Source organism: Stomoxys calcitrans, chromosome 5 (genome assembly GCF_963082655.1).
Source record: "Stomoxys calcitrans chromosome 5, idStoCalc2.1, whole genome shotgun sequence".
Classification (NCBI taxonomy): domain Eukaryota; kingdom Metazoa; phylum Arthropoda; class Insecta; order Diptera; family Muscidae; genus Stomoxys; species Stomoxys calcitrans.
The window spans coordinates 77,109,087-77,134,389 of NC_081556.1; the positions used below are offsets into that span (position 1 = coordinate 77,109,087).

The 25,303-nt window shown below is 39.9% G+C and overlaps 1 protein-coding gene across 4 annotated transcripts in view; it reads right to left on the reverse strand.

Moving 5' to 3' along the window:
- Positions 1 to 5,438: 5,438 nt before the first annotated feature.
- LOC106081058 (polyamine-transporting ATPase 13A3) overlaps positions 5,439 to 25,303 on the reverse strand; it is an 84,920-nt gene continuing 65,055 nt past the window's right edge. For all 4 annotated transcript variants that reach the window (XM_013242760.2, XM_013242762.2, XM_059369196.1 and 1 more), the window contains exons 3-10: positions 23,094 to 23,382; positions 22,850 to 23,022; positions 16,105 to 16,466; positions 15,803 to 16,001; positions 15,431 to 15,735; positions 15,167 to 15,367; positions 8,768 to 10,616; positions 5,439 to 6,269 (exon numbers count right to left, since the gene is read on the reverse strand). In XM_013242760.2, the coding sequence (XP_013098214.2) occupies positions 5,512 to 6,269; positions 8,768 to 10,616; positions 15,167 to 15,367; positions 15,431 to 15,735; positions 15,803 to 16,001; positions 16,105 to 16,466; positions 22,850 to 23,022; positions 23,094 to 23,382 (4,136 nt within the window). In that variant the 3' untranslated portion in view covers positions 5,439 to 5,511. The remainder of the gene's footprint in view (positions 6,270 to 8,767; positions 10,617 to 15,166; positions 15,368 to 15,430; positions 15,736 to 15,802; positions 16,002 to 16,104; positions 16,467 to 22,849; positions 23,023 to 23,093; positions 23,383 to 25,303) is intronic.

Here is a 25,303-nt window from a genome sequence, read left to right on the forward strand (position 1 = left end):
CTGTATTATAGTATATATGTATCTTTCAAAAAGGAATAATAGACAACGTCCAGGCAAAATGGTTAAAGCAAGAATTTTGAAATTTTGCATGAAGGTTGCAACAGATTGATAAGGGCCATAAAGTTCTTGATTTGTACAAATTTGTACTAAAAAGGTACGAAATGTACAATTTTTCGTACAACTGTTCGAATTGTACTTTTTCCCGAGCAGCTTAACAAATGGACCAGGAAATCTAAAATTAGGTATATGAATTAGTCTCTGCAGCACTGAAATTTTGTATAGAAATCTAGCAGCCCAATTCTGAAAACTCCCTGGGAATAAACTTCCAGGGAATTAATTTCTCCCTCGACTAAAATTCTCCTATTCTGATTGAATGGGGAGAGGACATTTTTGAGAGAGGGAGTTTCAAATTTTCGAAAACAGCTGTTTTGTTTCAGCTGTTTGATTTTGGCCAAACATTTGACTATAATTTTTTGGAAAAATATCATAAAATGGAAAAATAAGCAAAATGAAGTTATAAAGGTTGCTAAAAAGTCTACAAACATGTTTAGTGTTGCTTTTGTAAAGTTTGTTTTAAGTTTTTCATTTTAATGGTGCACAATTATGGCCTACAGCTTGTCACCATATTTCTGTGTTGTGACAACAACTTTCCGTCTTCACCCAACAATCGTTGGCTACATTAGATGCTTCCAGAGTGGTCTGATAGGCAGATTAATTGTCTCGTGTTGTCCCTGGTTGCATGCGGGTCACACATCCTGCATGTTGTTTGAGGGAATTTTTCTCCCCTTTACATCGATTTAGAATAGCCACTTTCTTCCCTGGGATATATTTCCCTTTTTCAAAGTTTGTTTAGAATAAGGGAAACGGGATTGGGGAATAAATTGTTATTCAGAAAAGGGAAGAAGGGAGTAGGGAATAAACTCCCAGGGAATTGTTATTGAGAATAGGGCTGTAGGTATTTGGTACCAAATAGTACTATTTGACACAAAAAAGTACTATTTGGTACCAATAAGTACTATTTGGTGCCAAAAAGTAATATTTGGTACCACAAAGTACTATTTGGTACCACAAGGTACTACTTGGTATCAAAAAGTACTATTTGCTACCAAAAAGTACTATTTGCTACCAATAAGTACTATTAAAAGGGTCGGTCATGTAAAACATTCTATTTTCACTTTCCGGACAACAGATTTAAATATTGCATTGAATTTCTGTTTGCCACAATGTTGTAAAGTTCTGATTTGATGCTATTAACAATGAAAAAAAATTGCTAAGGGACCTTCATATAACTATTGGTAGAAAAGTCCAAGACGGAATGTGCCAACTACAGAGGAATAAGTCTCCTCCCCATCGCATACAAGATACTCTCGAGCGTACTGTGTATAAGATTAAAACCTAAAGTCAATGAGATAATTGGGCCCTATCAATGCGGCTTTAGTAAATCCACCCTAGACCAGATATTCACACTGCGCCAAATCCTGGAAAAGACCCGAGAAGGACAAATCAACAACTACCATCTCTTTGTGGACTACAAAGCTGCCTTCGATACTCCTTTACGTTCAAAGGTATTTCAAGCCATGTCTGAGTTTGGTATTCCTGTAAAATTAATAAGACTCTGCAGGATGACACTTGCTGATACGCGTTTGTCAGTAAGAATATGAAATAATCTCTCCGAACCATACCAAACAAGGTTTCAGAGAAGGAGACAACCTATCGTGTGATCTCTTTAATATCCTGCTGGAGAAGATTATACGAGATGCAGATGTGAATAGATATGGTTACCGGAAGCAGTAACTGCAGCCTTTGAAAGAATCGAAAGAGAGTCAGTGAAAATGGGTCTGGCAGTAAATAGAGATAAGACGAAATGGATGGTTTCAACTCCCAAAAAGCCTTGCACAACCGAGCAGATAAAGAAAATGGAGAAAGTTGGGAACCACAACTTTGAGACAGTCAGTAACTTTATCTACCTCGGCACCGCCGTAGCCGAAACGAATGACACCAGTTTTGAGATTAAGCGAAGAATAATACTGGCAAACAGATGTTACTTTGGACTAAGTAAGCAGTTTAGATCAAGGCCCCCTCTCGACAGACGATGTTACCCGTGCTGTTATATGTTTCTGAAGCATGGGTACTTGTGAAAGCAGATGAGGCAGTGCTTGGAGTATTTGAGAGAAAGATTCTTCGTAAATATATGTGGAGTAGTTTGCGTTAACGGCGAATATAGGCGACTTATGAACCACGAGCTGTATGACGACGATAGCATAGTTACACGCATCAAAATACAACGGCTGCGTTGGCTAGGTCATGTTGTCAGAATGGATGAGGAAGCTCCAGCAAGGAAGTCTTTTGAAGGCAAACACGGTGGTACACGCAAACCGGGAAGACAAAAAGCCCGATGGAAAGATCAAGTTGTGGGAGACACCTCGAAACTTGGTGTCGGAGATTTTAGAATGAGCGCAGTAGATCGAGGCGCTTGGAACGCTATTCTACATTCGGCTAGTGGAACAAATATTCTGTCATAGCCAATAAAAGTAAGTAAGTACAAATGTCCCAATTCAAGAGGAAATGAAAGAAAGTAAGACAGGGTTGTCGAGCGTGGTTAATGTGGTAATTGTATCATAGATGCATTTTTGCAATTAATACGATTCATATACAACATACCAATGCACGGCCCTTGAAGCGATCACACCTTATATGGTTGAAAAGTCTTCTAACCAAGGACGAAACGCGCCCCATAGCGATTGGTGTGTGTTGCTATCTTTGGCTTTCCTTTTCCATTTGCAATCCCCGATCATTGAGCTTGTCTCGAAAGAGAAACAAACAAAAATTGTAAAATTTAATTATCTTCGCCCTAACAGGCAAAAAACTTGAAAAATTAAACAATTCGCCAGAGCTCAGCCGGAATTCGAACCTGGGCACACGGAGCAACAGCGAGGGCCGTAACCGTTGTCTAGCGTTCGAAGCCATCAATACAACTTCCAACAGATGCACAGAGTCATGTGTACCACGGAAGTAGTGTAAATGTCACAGAAAAAAAGTCTGTCATTACACAAAAACACATGCATTGGGAAAAAGTACAGCTAATAGAAAGGACAGGGTTGTCGAGCGTGGTTTATGTGGTAATTGTATAATAGATGCGTTTTCGCTATTAATACGATTCAAATACAACATACCAACGCACGACCCTTGAAGCCATCACACCCAATATGGTTGAAAAGTCTTCTAACAAAAGACGAAACGCGTCCCAGAGTGATTGGTGTGTGTTGCTATCTTTGACTTTCCTTTTCCATTTCGTCTCGAAAGAGAAACAAACCAAAATTGTAAAATTTAATGATCTTCGCCCTAACAGGCCAAAATGTTGAAAAATGAAATGAAATTTGACCTACGTTCCATTTGTTTGGCGGATTTTTTCCAAATTTATTATAAAATTCTCCCTTTTATTGCCATCCAGAATACTTTCTTTTTTCCCAGGGAAAGATGTTTTTCTCTTTTTTTTAATCTCTTTTAGAATAAGGGAAGTAAAACTTGCTCATGGATTTCGATGAAAATTGACACATATTAAACTCAGTTTAGTATTAAAAAACAAAAATCGATATTTAGGGGGGCTATGTACAGGGATAAGTTCATATGAAGGCTATATCTATTTATGGAAACATTTGGGCTGCATTTCGGTGGTTATTAGAGAACATACTTATATATTTCTTACAGGGGACACCCATGTTTGTTCTCAACTCAACCTGAGCTTGGAGCCGCTTGAGCGATGCTGATGAAATGAAACACAAATAAGTTTTGCTTTCAGGTTTTAATATTTTTTTGTTCAGGATTTCCATAAAGTATTCCTTCTTAAAACAGAACTTAAGAACATTTTTAAATATCATAGTTGTATTTATAATTGTATATACTTTTGTTTCTTAATTGTTATAATATAAATTACCAAAGAAAAAAATTCTAACAAATATGTATGTATGCATGTATATTGTATGTATAATTTATAATCGTTCATATTGTTGAATAGTAAAAATATGGTAATAGTAATAGTAATAGAAGAATAACAAATTAAATGTGTACAGTTATGCAACTTAAACATTGATATTTGCTGTGGTTGTTTTTTCAATGCATAGCAATAATAATACAAATCTAATGGCATAAAGAATACAATACAATATGTTGTTGGAGAGGTAGGGATAGACATACATTTTTACAATATTCAATAGTTATGGGGTATTCGCAACTTAGCTAAGCGTAAATGTAAATTTACGTCATATAACACATTATTTAAATGAAGAAGAAGATCGAGACAATGAGGACTTCTCAATCCGCATCCTCTTCCGATTTGTTTATTTGATGGTTTTATTCTTTTTTTTTCTTCTTGTATTCATACACTTGCTAACAGATTTTGAAGTTTGTGTTCAAATTTGTTTGCCACTTAAACAAATACATGTATGTATATATATAATCATGTTTAATGTCTACATAATAGCTTATAAAAAAAAAAAAATGTACACAAATTTTAAGCCTAAAAACACACCTGACAAAATGGCCCTTTCAAGTAAAAATTAAGAAAGAAATAGAAACAATATATATATATATATATATATATATATATATATATATATATATATATATATATATATATATATATATATATATATATATATATATATATATATATATATATATATATATATCAACGAAAATGGGGTCTTAACATAGAGGATATGACAAACACATTGGGCTTAGGAAAAATAACTTAAAAGTGTTTTTAAACAAAATTTACCTACTTAAAACAAATTGTCTAAGTAAGTAATAACAATTATCCTACTTCATTATTATTATCTTTATTATTGAAAAAAAAAACTCCTTAACTAGATACGAACAGTTTTGTGGTAGGGTATTTGATGTTCATAACTCTTGTGGAAAATATTAAAGGAAAATATTAATTTTCTCTTATGAAAATTAACAAGACCCCCTAACACAATTGTAGTTGGTTATCCGGCGTAAAGGTTAACTTGCTGGAAGTCTTGCCTTTTTCAAGGATAATTTTGCATGGTCCTAAATGAGACGTGGCCACACAGGCTGCCAGTGTATATAATTTGGATAGAATTGGTTTGGTTTGGTCTGTTAAGTTATGGCCAAGGTTTCTTAAGTAAATCATGTTGAATATCATCATTGTGAATATCATTAAATAAAATAAATACTCGAAAACTCTAGGAGTTTGTCTTAGTAACAGATAGTGTAAGAGAACATTAAGTAAATCAGAATTCCTCAGGTTTTTTGTTGCTGGTTGTTTGTCTTTTGGGGGGGGTTTCGATTTTCCGATAAGTACAAAACAATATAAATATTACTACAAAATTGAACTAGTTGTATATGCATGCATGCAATTTCATCTTGACTAACTCTAATCTCTACTTTCTACCCTTTTCTTCACTTGTTGTAACTTTTTCCTCACAAAGTGTGTTTTTTTTTTTTTGTATCTTTTCTGTTATGATCACTTCTAATATAGAACTGGTTTTAATTATTGGCAGCAACAGCGTTTGTTGTTGCTGTTGTTGCATTAGGGGAAGAGGTGACGTCGGCAGAGGCATTTGTGGTATACTTGTTGTCTATGTGTGACAGAGCTAGGGGTGCTTCAGTAGATGTGGGAGTCATTGGATCCATCTCAAAGAAACTATTCAATGGATTGTTATCATCCGAAACGGGAGTATCGAAATTTTGTTCCGCACTTATTTCAAAGTAGGCTGGATTTATTTTATTCTGATGACTATCAACTGGATTAGATTCAACCACCTCGGTGATTTGTGGCCAGTTCTTGTAGAATTTCAAATCATATTCAATTTGCATGTAGCGACGACTTGAGGTGCGAGCATCATTGTCTCTACGAGCCTGGAATTTCTTGAATAGCAAATACTCTACGACTAGAGTTTCGATGACCACGTGTGCCACGAAACTGCCTGCTCCATATACCAGCATCCAATAGCGGAAGGGCATCTCGGGCGGTAAAATCAATTGGAAAAAATCAGACAACCAGACCGGTGGATAGATCAACAGATAGATAACAATGCACAAATTGACAACAAGTGTTAGGCAAAATGGTAAATTAGACCATATGGGCCTGCGATAGGGAGCACCTTTGGAAAACACAAATGCTAAGATGATGTATTGAAAACTTGATATGGCAAATATTGTGTAGTTCTCCCAACAGCCCAGATGTTCGTCATTGCTGTGCTCGAAGGGCTCAAACCAATCTTGATGATGCACATGAAACCAACCTGCAAAGAGAAACGAGGAAAACTTTTAATTTTTAAATATTTATTATTATGATATGTTGTTATTTTTCTTGCAATGAAATTTCCCTTCAATCTCGTGTCTGATACCTTAAACTACATATGAAATCTAAATCCAGGCAGAGGAGCATTGCCTTTCTGTAAAAAAAAACTGACTCGCCAATAACTTTTTTAGCAGAGAAAATGGATTTTCGTTTAAAATTTGGTTCAAATCCATTGTTCAATTCATGGGAACCAAGTTTTTCAGCCCATTATAGGCAGCACATCGTCAAAACACTATACACTGAGCTAACTCTATGTCAAATTATCTTCGTTTTACTTCCTTTTTCGGCTTTCTAACGTAAAACCCGGCCGACACGGGATAACTATGAGCACCACACAGGCTGGAACTTTGAGGTCCGTCTTGTGTGGTGTCCATAGTTATCACGGGAAGCTGAGCTGAAAGCTACCGGGCGCGTACACATGTTGCGGATGGTGGAAAGCTGCAAATGCGGCCGCGGGCAGACAGCGATTTTCAAGAGGAGAGTCTCAGCGAGGAGTCAGTTGGCACTGATTCCTTATTAAATACTGAGTGCCAATGATGCTCGAGATGACAAGGCGAGTTATTGGCGCCTTCGAATAACCAATGGCCAACATCAGCGTCTGTTCCCAGGTTAGGGGCGGCTGGAGGCGAGCGTCAGATCTTGGAGCAAGCGGCTCGCCACTACGCGGAATACATGTGCAATCCCACAAAACCCATGCAGTTGGGGCGCTGGGCCAGTAACCCGCCCCCGGAAAACTATGAGAAACAAAGGAATAGTAAAAAACGGACCCCCCACAACGTTGACGACCCACGCAAACGAAAAAGTACCATGCTTTGCGGATCTGCACCTGGAATGTCCGCACTCTTTATAGAGAAGGTGCAGTATAAGCGCTGGCGGATGTATTAGAGAAGTACAAGGCAGATATTGCCGCCTTACAGGGAGAGCGATGGACTGGGAATGGCGTCACTACAACACCAAACGGCGACGAACTATACTATAGCTGCCATAACACGAGGCATGAATTTGGCTGTGGATTTGTGGTTAGTCGGAGACTGAATCACATTGTCTCCAGCTTTGTCTCTAGAGGCTAGCCACAATCCGCATAAAAGCGAAATTCTTCAACATCAGCCTTATTTGTGACCATGCCCCGACGGAAGGCAAAGAGGAGCAGACCAAGGATATTTTCTACGAGCGCTTAAAGAGAGAATATGACCGCTGCCCCGCCCATGATATTAAAATCGTTCTGGGAGATTTTAATGCGAAAATAGAGAAGGAAGAAATTTTTGCTCCAACAGTTGGAAAGTTTAGCCTCCACGAGATAACGTCCAGTAATGGGTTGAGACTGATAGATTTCGCCGCGGCAAAAAACATGATAGTTAGTAGCACCAGATTTCAACATAAAAATATCCACAAAGCCACATGGCTGTCACCCGATCAAAACACGAGAAACCAAATTGATCACGTTGTGATAGATGGAAGGCATTCATCCAGCGTGTTAGATGTACGATCGATCCGTGGAGCGAATATAGATTCGGATCATTACCGTGTTACGGCAAAAGTTCGCACCTGTTTGAACATGGCGAGGAAAGTACGATCTGACACTGCACGGTAGTTGGACATTGAAAAGCTGCAAACACAACAAATGGCAGCGGCATACTCCACTCGACTGATCCAACTGCTTGATGAAAGCACTCCTTGTTCCGATGATATAATGGCGCAGTGGCAAACTATTGCCCACTCCATGGAAAATGCCGCGAAATCCGTACTTGGGTACCGGAAGCCTCCTCCAAGAAACCCATGGTACGACTAAGTGTCGAGATGGTACTGAAGCCAAGAATGCGGCATATAGAGCAACCCTGCAATCAGTAGCAATGCGCCAGTTGAAGAAGAGGTATCGGGAGAAAAGGAGAAACGTCTATTCCGCAGAAAGAAAAAGGAAATGGAAAGACGTGAGTGTGAGTGTGAGTGAACACAATAAATTTTCGCAGCCAAATTGGTTAGTAAATTCGCCTTTTACTACGGGCTCATGTCCCAAAATCGGGAGATCGGTCAAATGGCAGCAATATTTGAATATGGTGAGATGTGATCCATATCCGGAAAGGATGTGCACTAATAGATCAATTGGTGAATGCGTCTTCTATGGGTTTATTGGGGCTATACAAAGATATAGTTGGATATAGCCCTTCTTCAATCTAAGCCTGCGTATGGTAAAAAAAATTATCTGTGCAAAGTATCAGCTCACAATCTTCATTTTCATAGGACCATAGCGTGTTTTCAACTGACAGACGGACGGACATCAAAGACCAAAAATATATATATATATAGATACTTTGAAGGTTCGGAAATGGATACGTCTATGTGTTACAAACGGAATGACAAAACGAATATACCCCCGTCCTTTGGTGGCGGATATAATTATGTAATAAGAAAAATAAATTTTTCTTTTCTGATTGCACTTACCTGTCACTTGGAATGCAATTGCCACCAACAAATGCAACACAATCGAGACCAAAGGTGTCAGCGATATTAAAGATGAGAGAGGCACCTGTTTGACTAGTGGTCCATTGAATGACTCCGTTTTACCAAAGAAAAATGCAAAAATGGATATTAAACCCAAATCTACGTATAAATACTGTTTATCTGTCAAATTGGAATCGATGGAGTATAAAATCATAACCGATACAAATTGTACCAATGAGTAGGCAGCCATATATTTGAAAATGCCAAATGAGGTCACCAATGCCGCACGTCCCTCCTTTATGACGTTGGGCACAGCTGCAATGGTAGGGTTGCGCGAGGTAAAAGGCGAGGCAATCGAAGACTCTGTCTCACTCAACGAAATGCCGGTATGGGCAACTTTTAAGGCACCACAATCATTAGCACCATCTCCGCACATGGCCACACAATAATCTAGACCCTGTAATTCCACTACTAGGGCTTGTTTCTGCTCAGGCGACATGCGAGCATAAATGACGCCACGCGACAAAAAGTTTGATAGCAATTCCGGATAATGGTCTTTGACAATTTGCCAAGTTTTACCAACCATGGCAAATCGGTAGTTATCTCGCCACTTTTTATCCGAAAGCGCTGCTGCTTGCACATGTGGTTCACCATCTAGGGGAGTAGTTAGACCTAATTCGACATCATTGTGGGTCCAAGTATCTACAGTTTCCACACTGCCGCAACTTTTGCTATTCGGCATGGTTATAGATGCCGCACTAGACAAGGAGGCCACATCGCCATTTAAACGATGGTAGTTGGTGTCATAGTTCATGGAGTCATTGGTATTGGATGAGGTCAGAGTGCCATTAGTTTTACCATTAGTTAATGAGGTAGAGGCGCACGAGGCACTGCCCAAATCCAAGGTATAATACAACTCATAGTTATTGTGATCTGCCGTTTCGTTATGCTCGCAAACTTCTGCATCCGCTTTTTGGCGTACATTAACTGTAACCACAGCCTGATTGGAGCTGACTATGCCACAATCGCGGGCTACACTTAAGGCTGTCAAAATGTTGTCGCCCGTTACCATAATAGTGCGTACATTGGCCTTAGTTAGGGCTCCTATGACGTCGGAAGTATCTGGTTTGAGGCGATTCTCCAAGACAACAAATCCCAGAAACAGCAAATCACTTTCAGCACTTTCGCGAGGCAAACGTTGTACTTTGGTATAATTAACTTTGGTACTCAGTGGTTTGTAGGCCAAGGCTATAACACGATATCCTTGTTTGGCATACACAGATAATTGTTGTGAGAAATTATCCGGTATACTTTGAGGTATGCACAACTGCTGCAACATTTCCGGGGAACCCTTGCAGTACACATTGAAATGCTTTTCACTTAAACGTCTGGTTATCACCGACATTCTCTGAAGGTTGGAGGTAAAAGGGAATTCGCGTACTATGCCATGATCATTGACGGCCTCACCGTTCAGCAAACCGACATCAGACAGCAAATCATCCACCGATGATTGACGTTCAACCATTTTATGTTCGTCATCGTCCACTGATGGATTTTCCGTTTTTGGTGGCCTAACAACGGTCGGATGCAGTAAACCATATTTTTGGGTATCCGGCACACCTTGGGCATCTTCCAAAATCCAACCAGTCGATTCGAACATTTTCAAGTCCAGCGGATCTCCCATCATTTTATTATTCATAATGGTTATGGAATGACAGGTAACCATGCCAAAGAGAAAGTGATCAAATGGTAAACGTTCAATCTGTTTAATAGGAATTTGGAACTGATTTGTTGCAGATTTTGGCACAACACCCCACATATCGAGGCCATCCTCGGTCAGTGTTCCCGTCTGCAAAGAAAAACAAAACAAAATTGCTATTTAATTCTGAATGAAATTGAAATTTTTATTTTTTTAGAACACTTTAAAATTGCTATCAAAACCTTGCCAATGCCAATAACCAATTGCAATGAAATCACTGTGTAGATCAATAAAATTCTAAACTGGCTGATGGCTATCGATTTGTTTAGTGTGGATGTGAATCAATAATTTACGTACGAGAAGGCAGGTAGTTTTGACCAAAAAGAACGAAATTTTGAATATTTACAAAGGATGAAGAGAAAAAAATTTGGTGCAAATTGAAAAGCATCCCGAAAAAATATTGGAAGAAAGTACCGTAATTGGTACCATTTGGTGCTTTCTTTACGTTTTGATATTATAAAGGGTTACTTTATTGACGGATAGAGCATGAACCCCCAAAGTTTGAATTTTTCCATAATTCATTAACTTAAGTACCGTGGCGCGGAGGTTACCATTTCCGCACTTGACGCCGAACGACTAGGTTCAATCCCCGGCATGAACATCGGAAAAATTTTCAGCGTTGGTTATACCCTTACTGGCTACATTTGTGAGGTTTCCTGCCATGTAAAAACTTTTCTAACAAGTGGTGTTGCTATGCGATACGCCGTTCGGAATCGGCATACAAAGGAGGCCCGTCATCATTGAGCTTAAAATTTAATCGGACTGCACTCATTGATATGAGAGAAATATTCCTTGTTCCTTAATCGAATGTTCATGGGAAATTTGGGAGTATTTAGTAAGGCGCCCCGGTAGCCGACCGAGTTGGGCGACTGGAAGCCTTTTGTAAAATTCGTACGTTGTAAATTTACCCATGAAACAGTGGCAAACTTCCCACATATCAATGATTGTTATCCGATTCAAGTTTATGCTTAATAATAAGGGACATCCTTTTTATAACCTCTCCCTTTGGAGAGAAGTTTTTACATGACATAGTACCTTAGAAATGTCACCAGCGTTAGAAGCAGACCCACAGCTGATTTTTTTTTTTACTTTCTCGCCAGGATTCGAATACAGGCGTTTAGAATCTGCGCTACGATGGTCTTCGAAATTCGTACATTAAGTAACTGAATAGTACACTATGATACTTTCTTTTTGGATTGAGCTACAGCTCTCATAATTGTGATACAATTACACATGGACAGTATACACTTGGTTCGTCACGGGATAACTATCAACACTACACAGGGTGGAACTTCGAGCTCCGATATGTGTAGTTGTTGTTGTAGCAGTTTATTGTGTTCTATCTTTCGTCTGCTTGATTCTGTTGAGTGTCAAGACCCAGGAACTCAAGGTTTCTTTGTCTGCACCCCAAGTGCTGCCAGAAAGTGACTTGAGAACCTTGTTTCTATTTTTGACTTTATCGCAAATTGCTGTGGCATGTGGGGAGAATGTGTAAGAGCTATCAAATGTGAGGCCAAGTATTTTGGGACACTTGATGGTCAGAATCATTTTTCCATCGACCATCACTGTCAGCTCAGTATTCACCTCACGCTTATTTGTAGTGAAAATGTGGCTGAAGATTTGGTCGCAGATATATTCAGATTTCGTTGAGGTAGAAGTTCAACCCATCGCAACAATCGTCCTCATATGACACGATCTCTATGCCGTCTGGAGGGGTGGAATGATGGTAGGTAGAGGTTAAACAGTGCCGGAGATATCACACCACCTTGGGGAACTCCCTGTTTCACTCTTCGGTGTTTCGACTTCTTATTTGTTTGGTGGTCATATTTTTTTGTCAGTGTGTTGTACACTGAGGGGGCAGCCCTTGCCGATGAAAGAATCTATCAGGTCAATCCGGTACGTATAACCGGCTGCCATGGGATTGCAAAAATGAAAATGGTCATATGTTGGTAACATGAGAAGCTCAGCTGAGAGCTACTGGGCGCGTCTACGAGTTGCGGGCAGTGGGATGCCCTGTATACGGAGTAGCTGCAACTGCAGTCGCGGACAATCAGTGGCATCGAGTGGAGAGTCTCAGTGAGTGGCCGGGCGGCTCTTGCTTAAATACTGAGTGCCTATGATGCTCGATATGACAAGGCGAGTTTTTTTGGTGCCTTTAAATAACCAATGGCCATTACGTAACCGCAGCGATCGGACCTATGGACCGGAACGAGCTTACTCATCTTTAGGAGGCTTTCTCACATTTAGTAACTAAAAAGTCTTCTTTCAATGAAGACTAAAATATGCCTGTTCACGAGGAAGACGAAGTTGTGCCAATTTAACGCACCACGTTTCCTCAACAAGACGATTTCGATATCTGACAAGGTCAAATACTTAGGTGTGATCTTAGACAGGAAACTGAGTTGGAAGTGTCACATTCAGGAGCGTAATGAGAAGGCTCACAGATGTTGGGCACTATGTAGACGGGCCGTAGGCTCGAAATGGGGCCTGAATCCCAGGATAGTCCACTGGTTCTACAGGAGCATGATTAGACCAATATTTACTTGCACCTCAGTAGTTTGGTGGACTGCTATGGTGAAAAAGTGCAACATAAGGACCATACAAAAGGTTCAGGGAACATGTTGTCTAGGCATAGACGGAGCGATGAGGACCACGCCCACTAGGGCACTGGAGACTATTCTAGATATCACACCCATTGACATACAGATAAAGTGAGAGGCAGCCACTGCGGTTATGAGACTTAAGGACGATAGGAAATCTGGAAGGAAGGGAAGTGAGTTCCGATCGGATACCTGAGATGAACATTGAAGTCGAGTGCGATGCACTGCAGCCATCGGCACAGTCTTGGATTGACGGAATCCTAGTATTGCAATCTGGAAGATCATGTTACACGAATGGATCAAAGCTAGAGGACAGAGTGGGTTTACATTGAGAACCCAGGGACTGAGATCTGTTTTAGACTGCCTGACCATAATACGGTCCTGCAGGCGGGGATCCGGGCGATCACGGAATGCGTGAAGTGATGTGGTACTAACGCGAGGACGTCGAGTGTGAACATCTTTATCGACAGTAAAATCGCCACAAGGGCAATAACAACCAGGACGGTAAGGTTACGAACAGCCTTGCAGTGTAAGAAGGAGATTAACGTCTTCTTTGAGGATGGAAAAATCCGCATCGTTTGGGAGCCGGGCCATAACGGAGTAAGGGGAAATGAAAGGGCGGACGATTTGGCAGTGAAGGCCAGAGGACTGCCGTCAATAAACTTGGTTAATGTGAAGCCTTTCGGGTCGACGCAGTCCGAGTTAAGGGAGAGGGCGACGAATGCGCATGCAACATTGTGGAAAAGCGAAACGGTCGGTAGGACGGCGAAAAAAATTATAGGGGATCCAGATCGTGAGAAGACGAGGCTTTTACAGAAAGGAAGCAAGAAGGAGGTTAGTATAGCTATTGGTATCATAACGGGACACATAGGACTACGAGCTTGCTAATGTAAAATCGGTGCGGCAAGTGACAGCATGTGTAGGGCATGCGGGGAAGATGATGACACGTTGGAGCATTTTCTTTGTCATTGCCCGGCTTTCGCGTCTAACAGATACCGGCACTTAGGTGGAGACACAATACCTGACATAAATCAACTTAGGGGAGTGGTATTGAAAACAATTAAGGATTTTGTAAGTAGCACGGAATTCCTAACTTAAAATTTTCTTGTAAGAGGTTACTTTATAGTTTTTAGAGCGCACAACAAGCCGTTGTTGTTGTTGTAGTAGCAGTGTGTGGTACACTGAGGCGGCAGCCCTTGCCGATGAAGGAATTCTCCGGGTCAATCCGGTACGTACAACCGGCTGCCAAGCCGTTTACTGCCTTAGGTGTATGTCCATAGTGGCATGGGACGGATTATTATCTGCATCCTCTTTTCAACCTAACCTAACCTAACTAAAGTAAAATATGTCAACACCTTTAGAAGTTGTGTTGATCATTTGATCGTCAAACAGTGTTGAGTAATAGGCACAGGAATTAGCTTTCTCTAAAATTGCAAATTCATATAATAAAAAAACATAGAAAATATGGTCATTAATAGTCAATTAAACGCAACACAAACATCATTTATTTATGGCCTAACGATTACCTATGGCTTAACTATTTTGCATTTGGAATTAATGTACAATGGCTGATGTTTTCTATCTTAGGGTTGGTATTATTAATTGTTCCGCAAGCGGAATTTGACTGCAGTTAAATGTTTTGGTCTCCATACCAAAACACGTCTTTCTGCACTTATTGTTTTCTCTATTTAATTTAGCTTATCGCAAATAAATAAAAACAACAAAAAACAACCAAAATGATGCCGGCAATGGTTTAAGTGTTGCCACTTTGATTTTTTTTTGCCATTTTCATCACTATAAACAGAGTACTTCTTTTCCGCCTATTTTTAGCCAACGTTTCGCCAACGTTTTTTCATATGGAGTTTGACAGGATTCGGCTTGAAAAGCTGAATAGAATACTCAGCTTTAGTGCGAGTTATTGTTGGAATATTAGCAAGCAAGAAAATATTTTTAATTCCAATGCATTTCAATGTGATTTATCATCGTAAGTTTGGCATTATGTTTTACTTCCACTTTTAATCGGCCAGAGTCAACAATTACCTTATCGAAACAACAGCAATCAATACTGCCTGCAACATTTATCGATCGCGGCGATATGCAATAGATATTGTTGCGCTCCAAACGTTTTTGCGCGTAAAATCTTCCAACTGTCATGGCTGCGGGTAGAGCCGGTGGCACAACAATAGTTATTAAATCCAGAGATTCAACGGCAATTTTCACTGGATCAACGTTTCTCATGATCTAGAAGAGGACATTTCGATTAGTATTGTGTTTTGTGAGTGATTCGATTGACACTGTACCCACCTTACTGATTAGCGTATATACAAATCCAATTAAAGCAATTACACCCAAAAATTCAATAAACTTATAAGAGTCCTGCTCAAATTTATAATCAACTGGGGGTGGATACAAGATCGAACGTATTAGGCCGCCTTTAGCCGTTATATTGCCCGTATTGATGACAAGGGCCAGAACCTTTTCCGAGCCAATGTAACGCGTCTGGATGACCTTGGTGCCACAGAAGAGTGTGTGGCGTGCATGCTCCTTCTTGTCGAAGACAACATCTCGTTTTGAAGGCAAGGGAGTTTTTGTGACTGGCACACTTTCACCTAGGGGGGACGAAAGATTCCATGGTCAGTATTTGCAATAAGGCCAACACTCCGAATATCTCATTACCCGTTAGCATAGCTTCATCAAGGATACAATTGCCGGACAATAGAACAGCATCACATTGCATGATGCATCCACTTGAGGGTATTTCGATAATATCACCCGGCACCAGACGTTGCGTGGGTAGCTCTTGCACCTCTCCTCTTTCTCCCACAATCAGGGCTGTACCCGTATTCTGCACCGTCTCTCGGAGAGCATCTTGATTCTGCGACAGCACAACACGAAACAAATAAAGAGAGAGAAAAGAACCATGAAGTAACTCAACGAATACAGACTTGTGGTGTGTTTGGTGTTCTCCTCTTGCATACCTTTTTTGTTTGCACAATAGACATGGTTATGCCAAATACCGACATCAACACTATAACACAGGCATAGTAGTAGTAGTCGTAGGCGAACCACAATATCACCGAAAATATTTGGAAAACATAAAATGGGTTAAGTACTTCTAAGAACAACAATGTTTTAACATCCTTGTAAGGAACTGTGATTTCATTTGGCCCATATACCAATCGCCTAGCCACTTGCTCTTGATGGCTCAAGCCATGCTGTTGATGAAAATATGCATTCGATATGTCGACATCTAAACCTTGAAGTTTGTCAAAGGTTTGTGTTTGCGCATTCCAAGCGTATCGCAACTGTTTGCAATTGAATATACGGGCACTTGAACAATCTACAAAAGAATACAAAAAAATTAAATTGAATAGAACACGTTTCAATAAAAGGGTATTGGCAATTTAATAGCACGTATTTGAATGTACACTGCCGCTCACTTGAATAGCACCCCCTGAATATTGAAATTGTAAATTATTCAAATGTGGTTTGACGTATTTCTAACATTTTTTCATATTTAGCTCTCTTTGTATGGATCACTCATAAAACAAAAATGTTGGGCCATATATGTTCCGGTTTTGTAAAGCGCTACTTCTTTTTATTTGAGGCTGTTGTCAGCTTTTTTAAACGCACTCATTTTCGAGGTGATTTGCAGTCTGAATTCCTTATAGGCCACATCTTGACTCTTTCTTTAACAATCAAGGACTTAGATTTACCTATTTTACTAATTTTAGCTTTTTTATTGGAACTACGATATCCCCGGTAACAGGAGTTACATAGTCTTCTATACGGATGGTTTCAAACTGCACGACCAGATGGGCTTTGGGGTGTACTCTAAAGATCTAGAAGTGGTCATATCGAAAAGGTTACCCGACCACTGCAGTGTGTATCAAGCAGAGATCCTTGCAATTAAGGAAGTGGTGGAATGGCTAAGATATAATGTCATTACGACGATTGGCATAAATATCTTTTCTGACAGCCAGGTAGCCATTAAATCACTGGAGAACGTATTTCTGAACCCAAAAACCGCCCTCGACTGTCGCAAATCTCTCAACGAGATGGCTGAACAGTTAAAATTCATTTGTTGTGGGTGCCGGGCCACAGAGATATCCCAGGGAATTGTAAAGCGGACGAGCTTGCGAGACTAGGAACTACCCTACACATTCCAGGGATACTGGAATCTGTGGGTATGCCTCTAGAGACATGTAAGCTAAGTTTTCAGCATCAGGCCCGAAGGACAACGAATGATAGATGGTCACAAAGAGGGGGCTGTGAGCATTCCAAAACTGTGTGGCCTAATCTAAGCTTGAAGAGGTATACCGCATTGCTGTCACTGGCTAGAGCAGACGTTTCAGTCATTGTGTCCGTCATGACAGGTCACTGTCCAATCGGAAAACATACTGACAGACTAAAGGTTGCCAGCAACGACTTTTGCATCAGTTGTGAGGACATCGAAGAAGAAGCGACTGTAGAGCACCTTCTGTGTCAGAAGCAGTCAAAACTAAAAGTTCCACTTTAGGTTCTCATTTCTTTGAGAACCTGTTTGATTTAGCAGATGTAAACATTCGCAAGTTATTGGGCTTTTTAAAGCAATCTGGATGATTCAATGGTAGCAACTAGAAGGCATCTTCCTTCTTCATTTCCTGTGGTATCACAATGGACGAAAATGTCTAAGTGAGTCTGATAGCAGATAGACTCCCACTTAAACCTAACCTAAGCTTTTTTAAATGTTTTTTACTGAATCTATTAAAATGGACCAAATAAAACAAGCATATTAGGCACTTAAATAAAAAGCAGTAGCGCTTATAATAACGGGACACAATTCTCTGGGCCAAAATTTCCTGAGTGATTCATACAATGGGTGCTAGCAAATATGAGAAATGTTTAGAAATAAGTAAAACGATTCTAGTTTATCGTAACAAAGACTGCTCTTCAAGTAAGCGGCAGTCCATTTTTCCTAAGAATGCTCATATCACTCCATTCACACGACGCATACGTTCTGCAGATAGTCGTGTAAAAATAAGATTTAAATCTTTGAATGTAATTTCGTGCACATCGAAAATTAAAACAGAGTAGTGTTAGAAGAGATTTTAAAAACAAATTTAATTGAATGAAATTAGTTTTTTTTTAATTAATCCAATAAAAATAAAAAAACAGAAAAACCAGGAAAAGCTATGGCACCACTGGAGGACGCTTTTCGATTCCGGCGCCACACTAGGTTAGGTTAGGTTTAAGTAGCAGTCTGCCATCAGACTCACTTAGACGTCTTCGTCCGTTGTGATACCACAGGAACAGAAGAAGAAAGATGCCTTCTAGTTCCTACCGTTGAACCATCCAGATCGCTTTAAAAAGACCAGTAACTTGCGAATGTTCACATCCGCTAAATCAGACAGGTTCTCAAAGAAATGAGAACCTAAAGTGTAACTCCTTCTAACTACTAGTGCGGCACACACATACAGAAGGTGTTCTATAGTCTATTTTTCCTCGATGTCCCTACAGCTTCTGAAAAAGTCGTTCCGATTAGACAGTGACCTGTCATGACGGACACAAAGACTGAGACGTCTGTTCTAGTCAGTGACAGCAAAGCGGTAGACCCCGTATGCCCCGAGGCATTTCCACAGATTCCAGTATCCCAGTATCGTCTGCTTTAAAATTCCCCGGGATATCTGTGTGTACCGGCAATTTTGAATTTTGACTGAATTTTGAACTGTTCAGCCATCTCGTTACGAGATCTGCGACAGTCGAGGGCGGGCAATTTGGGTATCCACAATGTCCAGAGGCATAAGATGCAGCATTAAATTCAGTGCATCAGATGGTGTCGTCCTCAGTACGGCTATGATGCACAAACAAGCCATCCTTTTGGATCTTGTTAAGTATTGAGCAGTAGGTGGATTTTTGAAGCGCGGTCCACCGGACCACAACACCATATAACATAATAAGTCTGACAACTGCAGTACATAACCAATGCATGACACGCGCTCTAAATCCACACTAAGTTTTATCAGGTTCAATTTGAAATTTCATTGGTAAGTTCGACATTTACTAGCATAATCGTACTCAGAACGTTTTCATATACGACCATCATTTGTGTTGCTTACAATGACTTGCACCTGACCCTTGATTCCCTTGTTCGATTTTGATGAAATTTCATATATTCATTATTTAGACCATTTCTATTGACATAGTAAGGTTTTAAAAATTTTTTAACAAACAAATTTTTTTTCCAAGGATATTGTCTGTATATAGACCATTTCGTTCAATGCTTTCTATACAAAGAATAGCACAGCAAAAAACTGTCAAAGGTCAGGTAAAATGTTTGATGTTGCTTGTTTGACCGGCTAACTGTATCACGATGGAATCTAAATAAGATTATAAGACCAAAAAAAGAAAACGCAAACAGAGAAAAACATTTTTTTAATGTTATTTCGTATTTAGTCTGGTTTGACATCATATGAATAAAAAACAGATGTAATTGTTTTTTGTTGGTTTTAATGATTTAATGATGATATTTTACAACAGTTGTATAATAGCCGTTTGACGAATAAGCCACACATTGTTCCATTCAAACATATCACTCTGATGATCGATGATTTTCGAAATATAAGCAGCAATAAAAATCATTAAAAACCAACAAAAAACAATTACATCTGTTTTTTTTTTCTTATCGCCATAAATTAATATTTGTAATATAGAAACCATAATATGCAACAAAACATTAAAACGGTTTCCAGAAATCTCACTCCAAGAATTTTGAGAATAATTTTTGGTTTGATTTTTTTAGCCAATTTTCCCCTAAAACATGACCTTATATGAAGGGAAATTTTGGTTTTATCGAGTTCCACCCATTTTTTCCTAACTTGAGCTAGAATTTTTCTAAGACAGCTCTTTTCTTGGGTTCGTTCCATCATTTTTCACAACTTTTGGCGTGGATTATCACGACAAGATCGCATTGATGTACATAAATCGCTGTATGGCAATTACTGGTTTAATGATTTCAGTCGTGACCTGCGCATGAACTTATAATGCAAGATCGTCATATGACATACGGTGAGATAGAGGCATCCCTGGGGACTTCTCCCACCAGCATACATTCGAAATTGCAAGAACATCTGAAAGTAAAGAAGGGTTGTTCTCTTTGGACCCCGCACAATTTGGCAAACGCTCAAAACAAGGCTCGTGTCGATTGGTGCAAAGGAATGTTGAAAAAATATGATCGCGGTGCTTCAAAATACGTTTATAAGATCTAACAGCAGGCGAATCGTGGATCTATGGGTATGAGCTCGAAACAAAACATCAATCAACCAATCAACCTTCAAAGTCAAGACAAATCCAATAAAAGTTGTTGGTGGGAAAATACACTTCGAATCAAATGATCGCGTATTTCTTCGGCAAAACTAGTCATGGTTCCACTTGAGGAACGTAGAAAGGTTAATTCTGAGTGTTCCATCACAATTTGTTTGCCTGAAGACTTCCGAGAAATTCGAAACACCGTCAGGAGAGGGCGAATCATTATTCACCACGACAATGCGAGCACTCACACATCGACTCAAACTAGCGTTTTTTTTTTACCGGCCATAACGTGCAATTGAAGAGTCATCAATGACTCATCTTTATTCCCGCACATTATTTATTTTTTATTTATTTATTTATTATGCAATTATAAGCCACAAGTGGATTCTTCCAGGGGCTCGAACATAAATAAGTTTATATGGGTCCTTTAAAACTAAATTTCAAATCAAATAATAGACTAAAATTTCAAATCAAATAATAGAGATCAAATTGGTGATCGGTTTATATGGGGTCTATACCCAAGTCCGAACAGATGTGGTTCATTAGCAATCCCCAACGAGCTACATCAATAAGAAGTATCAGTGCAATATTTCAAGTGACTGGGGCTTCATTCATTCGAATGTTATCGTGATTTCGACAGACGGAAAGACACTGCTAGACATTGCCAGCACGGTATAGCTGTGAGCACCGCAAAGGCTAGAACTTTGAGGTCCGATCTGTGCGGTGTTCATCGCTGTCACGAGAAGCTTAGCTGTGAGCTACCGAGCGCTTCCACAGTTTGCGGATACTGAAATGCTCCATACGGAGTAGCTGCTACGGCAGTCGCGGACCATCAGCTGTATCGAGCGGAGAGTCTCAGTGAGGTGGTACAGGCTCTTGCGAAAATACTGAGTGCCTATAATGCTCGATACGACAAGGCGAGTTATTGGTACCGTTAAATAACCAATGGCCATCATGTTCCCGCGGCGATCGGTTGTATATACCGGAACGAGCTTGCTCGCCTACAAGGGCTTGACGAAGATCTCCACCTCCACATAAAAATGTGGCTACAACAACAACAACTAGTATACCCCCAATAGAGTGAAACATTGTTGACCACGTACAAATTGCAAGGTCTGTGGTAAGTTATACAGCGCCAGTGTGGTCTCATCAGCTATGTGACATCCAGTAGAATAATATTCAGATTTGTCAGAATGCCACTCTACGAACTGTGACAGGCTGTCTCCTCGGTTCTCACCGGGACCACCTCCATCATGAGACAAAGATCCTGCCCGTGCGAAGATATTACTACATGCTATCTAATCAATACCTTCTGGGCAGTTATCGCAGGTACCATCCAAAACATCATCTTTTGGATAGGTATCCACCAGCCAGAAGCTTTAAGGTGGATCTGCACGATCCAGAGCGTGAGGTTCAGCGTTACAAAAGAGAACCGTTAGATCAAGCGGCATATCAAGCGGGTATAGGCAACATTCATGGAGACACTGTAGCAGCTGCAGTGTGCTGTGCAATTGAAATTAACCTCCACCGGCAAACCTGAGTAGTTCTGGCTCAATTACGATCCGACAGATGCAGCCGCCTCAACTCCTACAGAGCAAGGATTGTTTAACTGCCCAGACAGACCCACTCGATAGAATCAATCAGACGAAAGATAGAACATAACAACAACAGAACCTCTAGATCAACCGGCATATCAAGCGGGTCTAGACAACAATCATGCAGACACGGTTGGAGATGCGGTAAATAGCTACCGGATGCATGTAGTCATTGGAGAACCACTACCTCCTATTGCACCTGAAGAAATTGACCTCCCCCGGCAAACCAGAGTAGTTCTGGCTCAATTACGATCCGGCAAATGCAGCCGCCTCAACACCTGTTGTTGTTGTAGCCACATTTTCATGTGGAGGTGGCGATCCTCTTCATGCTTCTGGCCAGGGTGGCCATTGGTTATTTAAAAACGCCAATAACTCCTACATAGCAAGGATTGATGGCAACGTGCAACATGTGTGTTCCACATCTTTCATCAACAAGCGCTGCCGCCTCAGTGTACAACACACTGCTAGAACAACTACAACAACTGCCCAGCCGGACCCAGGTCCTTCGGGACGCATTCCACCTTAGTCGCAGAGTTCCTGAATCTGGATATTCGACAGAATTATGTAGACGAAATATATAAATGTCTTTTTTTTGACAAAAAAAAGGCGTGGCGATCGGTAAACTAAATCAAATGCGCGGTGACGCAGTAGGTCAAGTTTCTTGACGTTGCCCAAAGTTGTATTACACAATTTTACCGTGGTAGAGTGGGTCATAAGAAATGTTAGAAATTAAAACTAAAAAAAAATTAAATTAACAATTTTGAGATCTTTTGCATACACATTTCGGTTCCTGTCATTTTTCTAAAAGGTACTTTTTTTTACTTGTATTGAAACTTACATTTAAATTGTCCTGTTGCAAAATGCATCGATAAATGGAAATTTTTTTCGTCAATATCGGGCACTGTTGCATCTACGTTATTACAACCATTCGCTAGACCCTCTTTATTTGTTGGCGGGGATGCAGTTGATGATGAAGACGACGACTGTTTATTTTGCTTCAACTGTTGCTCTCTACAGGACAAGAGATAGAACTCCAATAAATTAAAAAATGCTTTTATTTGAAGAAATTTGTGTAAGCTCACCTTAACGTATTTATGTCCAAGTTTAGAACCTGCTTCACATAATACATTTTATGATTGCCTTTGTAATCCTCCTGTACCAACACTTTGTCGGCATCTTCCAGAGAGCACATCTCATGTGTCGCCATCAAATACCAGTGTCGCCACCAATGCATTATCAAACGCAGAAGACCGCCGGTCAAGCAGATGCATATCCAGCATAGAGCCGTACGCATGCGTGACCGGCGGTAACCGGTTATCTTCATTTCATCATCTTCGTTGGGATTTAATAAACCAGTGCATGGTTTTTTATCTGAAAGAAACATGAAAAAATAACGAAATCTATTAAAAAAAATGCCATCCATTAGTGGTATGGCTTTTAGGATGATTTTTAATTGAGATTTGTTTCTTTAATTAGGTGTCTGACTATAAAACAAATAAAACCTTTATCAATAATAATTATAATACAGTGAATATCATATGCAGATAAAACCTCAGGCGAATGTTGGCAATGGGTACACCGTTATCTTTAAACTGTCATTAAATGAATGTTCATTGCTGGTTTGACGATAATTGATAAACAAACAACGCTGGATACGAACATTTATCAAGTTTTACGATCTATTGTAGTCTGTGGCGGAGTGTGAAGTGATTTTTTACACATAACGCTGACAAATTTGGTTACTTTGAAACGTTGTGAACATTTATTATGAATGGGCATTAAAGATTACGGTACGATTTACAATTTAATTAAGGTTCACTCGGATGCCCTCCATGTGAGGTAAATTTTTACTTCTTTTTTTTTCAAAGATATTCACATATGTTTTCAAAACCTTTTTCACAAAACGTAGTAAAGCCTTACAAAAGATTTATTTGACAGTTCTGTCAATCTGTGAAATAAAAAACCCTTTTTCACAAATCTACATTAAATTTTGTGAATAAGGCCGTCAGCAAGGCCGGTTGTTGTTGTTGTAGCCACATTTTCATGTGGAGGTGGCGATCCTCGCCAGGCTCCTGCAGGTGAGCAAGCTCGTTCCGATCCAAAGGACCGATCGCCGCCAGAACAGGATGTACATTGGTTATTTAATGGCGACAATAGCTCGCTTTGTCATATCGAACATCATAGGCACTCAGTATTTGTGCAAGAGTCGGTGCCGCCCGGCCTCCCACTGAGGCCACTCCGCTCGATACCGCTGATTATCCACGATTGCCGTTGCAGCAACTTCGTATGGACCATTTCACTATCCGCAACCTGTGAACGCGCCCGGTAGCTCGCAGCTATGTTTTTGTGACAGCAATGAACACTACACAGATCGCACCATAATGTTCCAGCTGGTTTTGTGGGTAAAGCGTCTGGAGGTAATTGGAATTTTGAACATTTTTATACCCACCACCGTAGGATAGGGGGTATATTCATTTAGTCATTTCGTTTGCACACACATTAAAATATATATCAAAGTATATATATTTCGGATCGTCGTAAAATTCTAAGACGATTTAACGATGTCCGCGTCCGTCTGTTGTAATCACTCTAGAGCCTTCAAAAATTGAGATATTGAGCTGAAATTTGGCATAGGTTCGTTTTTTTGATGCACGCTGGTTAAGTTCTTGAACGGGCCAAATCGGACTATATTTGGATATAGCTGCTATATAGACCGATTTTCTGATAAAGGGTCTTATGCCCATAAAAACTTTATTTTTCATCCGATTTTGCTGAAATTTGATACAGTGAGTAGTTTAAGGATATAGCTACCATATAGACCGATCTCCCGATAAAGGGTCTGAAGGCCATAAAAGCTTTATTTATTAGCCGATTTCGCTGAACCATCCCGATATCTGAACAAAATATGGTTCAGATCGGACTATATTTAGATATAGTTGCCATATGGACCGATCTGTCGATAAAGGGTCTGAAGGCCATAAAAGCTTTATTTATTACCCAATTTCGCAGAAATTTGCAACAGTGGGTTATTTGAAGCCTCCCGACATTTGAAGTAAATATGAAACAGATCGGATTATATTGGGTTGCCCAAAAAGTAATTGCGGATTTTTTAAAAGAAAGTAAAAGCATTATTAATAATACTTAGAATGACCTTTAATCAACTATACTTTTTTTACACTTTTTTTTGAAAAGCAAGCTAAAAGTAGCAGCTGATAACCGACAGAAGAAAGAATGCAATTACAGAGTCACAAGCTGTTAAAAAATTGGTCAACGCCGACTATATGAAAAATCC